The sequence below is a fragment of the Ischnura elegans genome, chromosome 3, assembly GCF_921293095.1.
Source record: "Ischnura elegans chromosome 3, ioIscEleg1.1, whole genome shotgun sequence".
NCBI lineage: Eukaryota > Metazoa > Arthropoda > Insecta > Odonata > Coenagrionidae > Ischnura > Ischnura elegans.
In genome coordinates this window covers 122,712,529-122,724,749 of record NC_060248.1, presented here as the reverse complement: position 1 = coordinate 122,724,749, position 12,221 = coordinate 122,712,529, and the positions used below count along the sequence as shown (strand labels likewise).

General features: G+C 41.2%; 1 protein-coding gene across 1 annotated transcript in view; it reads left to right on the top strand.

Moving 5' to 3' along the window:
- Positions 1-4,918: 4,918 nt before the first annotated feature.
- The window catches only part of LOC124156481, a 73,084-nt gene continuing 65,781 nt past the window's right edge, over positions 4,919-12,221 (top strand). Inside the window, exon 1 of the mRNA XM_046531052.1 lies at positions 4,919-5,644. Within this exon, the coding sequence (XP_046387008.1) occupies positions 5,348-5,644 (297 nt within the window). The 5' untranslated portion in view covers positions 4,919-5,347. The remainder of the gene's footprint in view (positions 5,645-12,221) is intronic.

Here is a 12,221-nt window from a genome sequence, read left to right as displayed (position 1 = left end):
AAATTACTATGAGCACTCATTTCCGTTGTTTGTGGCCCTAAATTTGTTGTCACTAAGGCATTTGTATTTATTCAAAGTGATTAAATTGTTTTTTGCCAGAAGTGGAAATTTGCGGAGTGGATGTGACAAATATAAATATAATTTAAGGAGAGAGTCATTTATAGTCGGAAACAGACCTAAGTTAACGTTATATAAACGCTGTTTTCTTTACGTGGGGCCAAAGTTACTTCATTTTTTGCCCGCTAGAATTAAAAAATAAATAAAACCTCAAATGTAATGTCAAGACTTGCTAAAGACTGGCTTTTCTCGCGAGAAATAGTTGAAAATTTATTTTGATGTTATTTATCTAAAACACTCATGTATCATTTACTGCATTATTATGTTTTTATTGGCAAACATTTTGTTATTTAATGGTGGCTCAATCCTGGTCCCATGACCTTGGAGACCACCTAAAGCTCCTTTTCTTTTTTTTTTGTATTCAGATGTAAAAACAAAATGCAGGAGTAATAAATTATTATTATTATTATTATTATTCTTTATTCCACAAGATTTACTTGGAGGTCTGCCAGCGTCGGGCCTTGCCAAGACGCTGCCCCAAGTTACAATTCATTTAAAAACAATCTAACTGTTCTACTTGTATCCAGTATTACAGTTTTATGAATGTTATATATTGTGTTTCTTTTAATTTTTAATCGTTCAATTCCAAAATTGAGTGATGAATGTATTATTCCTGTTGATGATATTACTATGGGGATGATGGTGACCACGTCCTGTTTCCAGATAGTTTTTATTTGCCTTGCGAGGTCTTGATATTTTTGTTTCTTTTCCTCGTATTTCTTTTATTATTATTATTATTATTTAAAAATATACTAGCTGACCCGGCAAACGTAGTTTTGCCGTATAAATTATTTCTAGGGAATATTTTGGTAGTAAAATAAAAAATAACTAACTTATTGTAAGTGCAGTGTGGGGATGTGGTATACAACTGAAACAGGAATGACGCGTTGTGAACTGTGACTACCTATAAAAATAACAAAACGTCAAGCATTCATATTTTGAATTATTTGTCCTTTTATTGCTTTAATCAATGAATTTTGTGACTATCACAAATTATGGCATTAAAAAAAGAAACATTATGAGTGCAATGGAGTGTACGAAATTTTATTGAGTACATCTGTAGCCTACACAAACAAACTGGATGTTTTACCCACGCGAGAACGTGCCACTTACAATTGCCCGTGCGAATAAAACAGTGTGCCTAAATGAAGCCAAAAACAGTCATCGTTTGGCTTTGAGAGTTATTGAATGTCATGGCGAATGTCAATCTGTTTGGAAATTGAACCCCGTTTGGATTCAATGGCACATCTGACGGAATAATAGGGACTTGTGGTAGTAATACATCTTCTCCTTGGAACTTGTCATTCAAAATGCTGGCTTCGATAACGTTTTTCGTCATTTTGTTAGTGACTAATCGCGTGCCATTGCACAGCCGTGGTGGATTCAAATTACGAAGCAAAATAACTGGAGATCCAACCTTCAGTCGTGGTGGTCCAACTTCTTGGTGGTGGTCTTCAGTTGCTGGAGATTCAACCTTCAGCCTGTCAAATCCAATGAGTTCAAAAACTATGCCGGATAGTTTACAGCTTCATTGGTACGTATCGATATCAAACTGTATCGATAGATTTTTATGACACCAAGTCCTCTGTATCTGTTGTATCTTGAAATTCAAATCGTTGACGGCCGCGTTTTTTGCTGAAAAAATTGTTCTTTCTTCCAGCCACTCATGATTCAAGCATTGTGTGTGCACATCGAGAATATCTCGTCAATAAAAGCATTTTGCAAATTAATGATTGTGCAGGAATCGGTCGGCAATTTTATGTATCCAGTATTTATTTTCATGTACAACTACTTTTCCATCGCCGATATTCCAACAGTTGTTTTGAGAATGTATCTTGAAACATTTGAACGCACATATTTACTTTCAGCTGCACCATTTTAATTTCACGTCGCAGTGGCTATGATTTCAAGCAATCGTTGATCTAATAAACATACGTTGAACGTGGAATGACGGGAAGTGTTTGACAATGATTCTAAAAACTTTTGCGCGCACAGAATATTATAGTATTTATAATGACCGATATCGATTTAGACCCTAAACTTAAGTGAGTGAAAGCTTCTTGAACTCTTTAATGACTATAAAAAAGGATTTATTTTGTGACTAAACTTATAACGATATGTCAAACAACATTAAACAATAATGACGGTCGTCAAGGGGACAGTAAGCCATTAACGCTAAAATTTCAGCATTTTTATGGATTGTTTTTAAAACATCACCGTAAATCACGTGGAAAGCGAAATTCGAAAACCAGAATAAAATGTGTATTTATTTCCTTTCAAATATTATATATTTCAACTATATGTGACCATTATCACTAATTAAAATATGCAAAATAAGAAACATCTGCAGGGATTAATAACGGAATTTACATGTATTTCTCATGGAATTGATTCAGGGCCCACTCCAGGGACTCATGAGCCCTGAGGAATAATTAAGAATAGTTTAGGTCCTATTCTCAGACCTACTGAATATACACACAAAATTTCATAGGAATCGCTCAAGCCGTTTCGGAGGAGTTTGGCAACAAAAATTGTGACACGAGAATTTTACATATAACAAGATATGAATGGTTGAGAAACCAACGGGTGCAAGTGATTTCTTTTTTCTACCCAGAGTTAGGTACAGAAAGTTGGTAAGTATACAAAACAAACGAGATCAATTAGATGTTTAGTAGTGCATTAAATCTTCCACTCGATGTCAGCACAGAGCAGAGACTCACTCGCATCCCATGGAAACCAAGTTTTTGTGTATTTCTTCTAACAATTAATTAATTTACCTAACTCTTTTGAGAAAAATATCACTTATACCACTTGGCTTCTCACCCTCTCATTATATAAGAGGATGTCTGTTTGTCTGTCAGCTATGCGTTTCTATAAAGCCGCACGGATTTCGACCAAAGTTGAATCATACAATGGTGGGTACATCTCATGCTATCGAGTTACGTAGTTGAACTTCCAATTGCATCCGACCGTTAGTTACGACACGTCATACAACTTTTGCGGTTGGACATCCTGCCGGGTAGGCACACCTCTTAACAAACGGAGAGAGAAAACATAATAATCCTACTAAATGTGACTATAATTCTAAGTTTCCCTCTTCTCTGAATGCTATCCTTACCGAGCAATGCCGGGTGGCCTGCTAGTAAAACATATATTTCCAATTGTGTACACATCTTCAAGTATGGAAATGGCGGAGTAATAATCGATTTAAAAAGTCAAACATAACTTCTCAAGCTGGTTTCTTTACCGTAATTACATCAAAAGCCGGTTATAGTTGCAGAAACATTCACCGTGAAAAATTAGACAAAAAACTAATGTATTGCAATAGGGTAGTTTCCTTCATCATATAGAAAACGAAAGGCATTGATTGCGATTCGTTACCCACCATTAGTGTATTCATAACATACAAATCATTTGGTAATAGAAATCCCAGTTTAGGCGAATGACAATGGTCAATTTTAACCCTATTTGAAAAAGGCCAGATTGGCGCCCATGCGATGCCACTCCACGTGACGTCACAGGGACCTAGATTCTATATGAGTGGATAGGAGTTTTGCATCGTCTGAGGTTACCAATGCATGCATGAGACACAGAGCTCAGGGAAACATATCTTAATAATCACCTATTAAAACTGCCTATGGTCGGAAAGTTTCCTTCGTTTGATAAGGTATTAATAATCCTTATTTAAGCCAAGCGCTACCTGCTATCAGGGTACTCTGCTACCTGCTAGCAGCCTGCATCGCAGCGGCGCACATATCCTCGCCCCAAGGTCGCCTCACACGGAGGCAGCGGAATGACGTCACACGGGCTTTTCCCAGCATTCATACTTAGCCGTCGCTTTTTCGCGCGCTTGAAAATTTTCACTTTTCATTCCATTGCGAAATATAGATATCGTCATTTAAAAATCTAAAAGCGTGAAATACGTACTCCAGGAGTAATAATCATTCAATTTAGGCAATAAAAAAATAATAGGAAACCACCCTATTATGAAGCAAGGAATTGATTTTAAGTTAAGATTCCCTCAGTACTGCGTATACACTGGATTAATTTTGATCCGGCCAATTTCGATGCAATTCAGTTGAGTGTCTGAATAAGATTTCTTATATGTCCCAATACCCTCACACACTAATAATTTCCTCACACACTCTTCTTTCCTTATATAATTTTTTTAATATAATAGATTTTTATCTTTGTTATCTCTAGATGGCAGCAAACTAATGGCGATGCAATGATTTTAAACTCTTTTTTATTGGCATAATGGTAAAGGGCATAACCGAAAAAGAGGGTGAAATTTTTTTTATTTATGACTAAATCCCAATTGTTACGGACAGTGTATTGGAAGAAGTCCGACTCGCTTTAACTTGGAAGACTGGTGGAAGGTGACGGTCAGTCGCTCATTGGCCATGTCCCTCATAGTCGCCCGTGAAAAAAAAGAGAGAGATAGAGACATGCATTTTGCATCTCGCTTTGCGCAACCATCGCCAGCATTCCTCCGGCGGGGGATAGTCGAGGGATCGCCGCACGCGGTCACTGTCGCCGCGGCGGCCCCCAAAACCACCAGACCGTCCCCGAAGGGTTTTTCGGCCGAGATACACCTTCCGCGTCGCCCCCTTTAGGTCGTCGGAACCTCCGCGCTTTGAGCCCGCGAAAGATTGGGGGGGGGCAGTAGCGGGGGCGGTGGGTCTCTCGCATACCCCCTTCCCCCCCCCCCCCCCCCCAGCATCCGCGCGTTGCTGGGTGGGACGCCCCTAGGCCATCTCATCTCATCACCCACAATCCAGTGCGCGCCGTTCCTCGGTCGCCCGGCGGATTTGATTGCGATCAAGTGGAATCTTCCTCTGGCGTCACGCACTCTCGCTCCGAGCCTCGCGACACATCGACACGCTCGCTTTCCCAGCCAACCAGCCAGCGGTATCATAACCTCGCGACGAAACGCAGCGACGGACCGCGTGCCCGCCAGACTCTCTCGAAGAGGAAGCCCTTGTACTGGAAGGAGCGGTTAAGAAGAGAAGGAGGCGACCTCCTCTCTGGCAGTGTCACTATAACGGCGGCGAGGGGACTTATCTCCCTTCTCTCCTTGTAAAGAGAGAGAGAAGGGGGGTGGACCAACCAGGGGGTGTCTGTGCGTGCATATAAAAGCGAGAGGGACGCACGTTTCAGGGGGTGGTTTTCGTGTGTGTTCGTCCTGCCTGGTGCGCTTTCTTTGGGAGTGCGTCCATCGCCCGTCGGCATGTCCGCCATGCTGACCACCGAGTCCCTGCAGCGGCTGATCAGGGACTCGCACCCCGGAGTCAGGCTCGCGTGGTTCGAGGCGACGGAGGGCTCGGGCCGGGGCGACAACTACACGGCCGTGCTCTACCGGGTGCAGGCGCGCGGCTGGAGCGGAGAGGAGCCGTGGAAGGGATCGTTCATCCTCAAGGCGCTGCCAGAGAACCCGGAGACGCGGGAGGCGTACCAGTCGGAGTCGCTGTTCCGCAACGAGGTGGCCTTCTACACGAGGGCGCTACCCGCGCTCATCGACTTCCAGGTGTGTCAGTGTGTGTAAGGACGGTAAAAAAAAGGGTTTGGGAGAGCCGTGTGGTCACTAAGTGAACCATTGTAAAGGTTATTTTTGATAGGCGAGGATAGAGCTCACCACGGACTAATTTTCAGGGCGTGTGAATTGTACACACTTTCAGGGTTTAGGCTCTCTTAGCTTAAGGCCACTGAGGGCGTCCACCAGGCTTGCAGGTGTGTGGGCAACAAAGGAATGGGCGAAAAAAATTGTTTCGGACGGTCGCAGCCCTGCAACCTTTACTAAGGCCATCAGCTCCGATATCCCTGAAAACTAAACTTCTATTCTACAATAGCACCATCAAGCCGCTACTGAGTTACGCCTCCCCAGTATGGCTTCACGAGGCGCCAAGCCACTTAAAGAAGTTACAAACTGCAGAAAACGTAATTATCAGGCGCATCATCGGTGCCCCGTGGTTCTTAAGCAACGCAAATATCCGGAAGGATTTAAAAATTTGCCCCTTACTAACAGAACTGAATTCATATATCAATAAATTTTCGAAAACGTTTGGAAATACAAATAATGAAATGCTCGTAAGTCTCTAGGACTATGAAAATTCTAATACCTTACATCACAAACAACCCAAAACTGCCCTCAACCCCTCCCGTATCCCTTCCCCCTAAATTGATACTGTCAGTGCCATGACCATCTAATTACTTCATAGCAGAAAAAACATCTAGAAGAAACGCCCTGTAGACAGCACGCCAGCTGTGAACCGGGTCACTCTGCACAAAAAGAAACTCGTTGCGTGCGTGCGTGTTTCGGACGGTCGAGTGGTCATATGGTCACCCAGTAAAACAAGCCAAAGGTTTGTTTTGATGGGTGTTGGAAGAAGCAATATGAGACTTCCACATCGAAGTACAACAACCGGTATAGTATGTATATGTCACCACCTTTGCTGTGAAATATTTTTCGCTCTACCGACTACTGTCACCTCCACCTTCGCTCATATTAAAAAAAGCTGATGCACTCTTGTATTGGTTACGGGAAGCATAGCGTTCAATATGATATGGAGATAATGAGATAAAGGAAATAATAGGGGAGATGAATGACTGTTACACTCAGCAAGGACTAAGCCTCCGGGATATGAATTGAACTCATTCAGGTTATGGGCTTGCGGCTTAGTCCTGATGCCATCGAGTGCGGATGGTGGGTCGCTGTCTAAATGGAGAGGTAAGCCGCGATATGAGCGGATGTTCTAAGCTTCAGCAATCAGCAGCAGGGGGCAAATAGCGATGGAATTCTGAGGGGTATCATAACACACAAGGGCAAAATAGACCATTTCAATGATACCGAAAAACTGTAAAGAGGTCGTGACTTAGCGACGAGGGGCCATCGATAATTATTATTCTTCACATCACCCGGAGGAGAGTGTAGAAGCTCTTCTTCATATGGGTGAATGCGGAGAGGACAGTGGTTGATACAGCGACAATAATATCACTGCAAGGGTGTCAATATTTTATGTACCGGTTGAAGCACTGTGATGTGGAAGGCAAGGGTAAACCACCAAATTATTATCCCGAAGAGTCGGCAGCTGCTCCACAGTTTTATTCCCATTTAAAGACAGGATGCAAAGCAGACCCTCTCCAGTGTCATTATAGAACACGAGGACGCTAGGCACAGCTGATATCACCCCTCACTTCAGCGGCAATTCGGTCAACCTCGGTTGCGATCTCGATGCGACAGGAGCGAATCCGCTTGGCTAGGGAGTTGCTCTTCGAAAACTTTTTCCTCTTCGGTGCCAATGGTCCGAAAATGAAAAAAAAACTCATCCCTCTATGACCTGAGCTGACCCAGGAGATTCTGATTTTTTGCCTCGTTCACTATTCAATAATTGAACCCCCGTCTCCGGTGACTTGATTCATTAAAGACTCACTAACTTCTGGACATTTTTTATTGACAAAATACATCCAATTTGTGCAGATACCACTGCAGTTCAGAGTCTTCGCTGAAATATTGAAGAAAAATGTGCCCAGTTTTTCACTGGTCCTTATGGGAATTTCGGACTTCTGTTCGGTTCAAATACAATCAATGGATCTTGGTTTTGAGCCCAAGCTAAAGCGGATGATGATGCGGAGCGGATGGATTAATTTTACTTTGGGTTTTTTGCTCTTGGGTGCATTGCTGGGCGGTTTCATAAAATTATTTGCTGCTGACTAGTCTTCGGTTTTGTCCAATTCTTATCTCTGATGGGAATAAACAGCCTTCCACCACCATCGTTTCAAGGAATAATATATATGTTTACATATCATCGCGTGCATATAGTCACCCTAGCCATTTTGCTCGATTTCATACTTTAGCTCGGCACACAACATATACCTTATCAATCCATTCATAAAATCTTTCTTCTTCCCTTTCTTTGCTTTCAGATACATGTATTTAATAATACCTATATAGATTCATCCCTTGGTCGTGTTAGTCTAGAGTCATGCCGTTTCCCTTGGTCTCAACTATTTTTTCCAATACGTTATCTTTTCCTATTAACATTCTCATTTATTTTCTCCGTATCTCTCCAGTCTACAGAAGACAGTAAGATATAACGAACTCTTTCCCAAGATTATCAGTACAATTGAAAAAAAAAACAAAATAAACACAGCTATAGTGGAAAGTTGACTGAAAATCACATAATAAAAAAATAAGTACACTTTGAAATAAAACCTCGGAAATATTCCGCCAGATCCTGGAATTCATTCCCTCCGAGTTTTCGGAAGTGCTTAGAAGGGTGGACGAAAAGAGAAGTCAAAGAAGAAGGGACAACTTAGTTGGTCATACCATGAGACATAACGGCCTACTGAAGATAATCGTAGAAGATCAGGTGGACGGGAAGAGGGGCAAGGGATGGCCACGAACTAGCTGCATAGTATAAGTTATGAAGTATATAAAAGAGAAGAAACACGTCGCTATGAAAACGCTAGCGGATAGGAGAGAGAAATAAGGAGCTGCGTCAAACCAATCTAAGGATTGTTGACGTATAATAATGGTGAATCAAAGAATTGATTAAATTTACTTCCCTCCGGATTTCAGTGCTCTTGAATCGCCGTCAGGTGACTAGTGGTGCCACATACAGCCAACGCAGGGTGGTTTTCAATGATAGCGTCACGTTTCAAAGATCTATAATTTTAAAATTGTGCAAACTGCGTATCTACATGATTTCCACGTGAAGAAGAGCGGTGTAATCTCTAATTTAGTCGAGATTTGCGAGAGATATTGCCGTTTGTGGTAGCAACATTGACTTCGTTTCGGTAAAGTGATGTCCATGAAGTAAGTGGCCATCGGGGGAACGAGTGAACAGCTGGTGTTTCTGCATTAAATTTATCCGTTATTTCCGATTATTCTGGTGTTTGCGATCATCTTTTAAATTGAAAGTGGGCAGTGACCTTTCAGTAAGGGTTTATAAGTGATCAATGCTAGCTATGTGCATGCAATGGGCAGGCATGATAGTTAACAATCTAAATGTGCCTGGTTTGGTTGATATTTTTATTTATTTAATTACTCAAAAATAGTCGATACGGCCTTTACATTGAATATAAAACTTATAATCTAAAGCTTTTATAAATATAAACAATAAAAAATATAAAAAAGGATAAAATATAGGTTCAGGAGAAGATGTCTTTTCGAAGATGTCCTCATGAATGATCCGAAGGGCAATTGATTAGTTATTCCAAATAGTTGAAAGAAATGGTACGTCACACGATAGTTTCCGATGAGTAGCTGATAATGTTCACAAACAGTTCCAAGTTAGCTAAGCAGACGGTATTTTCGTGCATTGTCTCTCACGAAATAAAATACGAGAATACTCTGTCTCCCTCATTTTTCTGCGTATACATCCTACTGCACACTGTAATCCCGGCAATTACTGCTCGATTAATTTTTATAACCACAGCAATCTAAGGTTTTAACTTTTCCCTAAATGTGTATATTTATTGGCATCACAAATGTTTAAGATGTCCTCTATGAGTGACCCGATGAATTAAAAGTCGGCATTCAATTTTCTTCAAATGAGTTTGAGGACTGTTGGCAGTTGCTATGTCACACCATGTGATTTTTGTTTTTTTTTATTACCAACTGGTGGGCTGCCACTGCCTACTACATATTCACAGCTCTTTGAGTATTTTGAATAAAAAATTGACTTCTTTGGGTGAGGTAACCAAGGAGTGATAATTTTTGTAAAACTGGAAGATGTACGTGGTGTGTTCAGAAAAAAACGTGATTTTTAAAGTCTGCTGGTTTGGAGAGTCCGATTGTCAATATTCTTTGATTGAGGAAGTGTCCATGCTCCTAAATTATGCTAAAATTTTAAGTTACATTCCGTATTTAGATTTTGTGTCGCAGTCGCTAAGGTTAAACGCGTTTCAATGGGCTCGGCGACTTTCGGCTCACATCTCACTGCCTGTGCGTGAATTTTTTGCCAAAAACAATATTGTAACGAAGCCCCAGTCTCCATATTCGCCAAACATGGCTCCGTGTGACTTTTCTCTATTTCCAAAGATAAAGATAACCTTAAAGGACCATCGATTTATGAGCATAGATGACATTAGAACAAATCGCTGACAGAGCGAAAGACGACTCCAAAGATCGAGTTTGAGGAGTGTTCCGAGGATTAAAAGAAGCGCTGGCAAAACTGCGCAATAGCTAATGAGGACTATTTTCAAAGAGACAAAGTTTGTAGACGAACAAATTAATATTTTTTTAAACTAATATCCCCGTTATATTCAGAACACACCTCGAGTCTGTTGTTTTCGGAGGTCGTGAGAATAGATCGTGTCATTCAGAAAATAAAGATCTTTGAAACAACCGCATTCATTTGTAATTATTCTGCTTTTGGAGAAGGAGTAAAGAGTGGAAGTATTCTAAATGTGGTGCTATCGAAGAATTATGACGATAAAATGGATCGACTGTATAAGTATCGGGGAAGTGCTAAGAAGAGTGGGAGGAGAGAGAAGTCTTCTGAAAACCTTAGGCAGAAGACAGAACAACTTACAATTAGTTGGCCACTTTATGAGATATGATGAAAGTAATCTTAGAAGGATAAGTAAATGGAAATAGAGGAAAAGAAAGGCCCTTAATAGGTCACGTAGCATAGGTTGTTCTGGACAGTGGCGCAGCGAGGGGGGGGGGGGGGTTTGGGGGTTAAACCTCCCCCCCCCCCCCCCCCCCCCCCCCCCCAGAGCTCAGAGAAATTTTAAGTTTAGTCCATTTTACTTAATTGGTTAAATATTACTAATAGAATAATGTAAGGATTAATTAAATATTCCTCTGAAAGCTGTAAAACTCACCATTTTGAACCGTTTATCTTAAAATTCCGCAATTTATTAATCTCGCACCTATCGATTATCCTGGCGGGTATTTCATACCTCCACACACCCCGTTATTAGTTACACCTAAACCCCCCAGCCTTAATTCCTAGCTGCGTCCCTGGTTCTGGACGTGAAAGAGAAGAAATACGTAGCTATGAAAAAGCTAGAGGATAGGACTTGACTTGACTTTTCGTTTTATTTAACCTGGCCCGGGTGAGGCCACAATCCGGCCCCCTCTTCCCCCGGGCCAGGAGAGAGGAATGGAGAGCTGCGTCAAATCAACCTTAGGATTGTTGACCAATGATGATGAAGGAGGGGGAGGGGGAAAGAATGGAGAAAGGTGAGTGGCAGCACCCAGAGAGAAGATAGTAAGAAAGAAGGGAAAGCGACATTTTAAGCTGGATTTACGAGCTCAGGCAACAAGTGCATACAATGCAGTGGGTATCAAAAAGAAATATATGTTCCATATAGGCAAAGAGTCTATCCAAAGATTCTTAACTTCTAAAACTACCTTACCCACAGACACTGTAACAGCAGCTAATACAGGATATAAGCCTCTAATGGGATTCGGTTGTGGTATGCTATTTGAAGGAGGCGACCGATAACTAATTTATTTACTCACTATATTTCCAGGTCTGACAGAAACGATAAATTAAGAGATATGTTGTCATATAGCAGCGATTGAATGGTATTTCAGACCACTAGTTACAATTTATTATGTTTATTTATGTATTTTCCTCTTAATGTTTGACGTAAAACATTCTGAACTTCCGTGTACTTTTTCTTGCACCGTCAAAATCAACAGCAACTTTCATTACTTTTGCCTCCCTGGCAACTTTGATACTTAAAGTTATTGAGGGTTTTCTATATCATTTAGACCATATGTCAATATCTCGCCGAACGGATAGGTATGGGAATTCGTTTTACCCCCAACGACAAAGGACTTAAATGAATACTATGTGGAATTTCGTCATTGCTTTTCTCTTTCATTTGCTTGTTCGGCCGGTGTCCTTACAACCCCCGCCACACGCCTATTGAGGCGGCTTGCGGGGTAGTCTGTAGATGAAGGTAGGGAAGGAAGGGTGGAGAGAAAACCCGGCGCACAGTGGGCTGAAATCTAGAAAAAAGCTGGCTAAAAATGCTGTAGCTATAAGTATTGATAAATTAATTATTGAAAATGGTTACGATTTGTTTATAGTAAAGACGCTATGAAACTTATTTAGGTTTCTGCAGTCCTTAATATTGATTAGAAT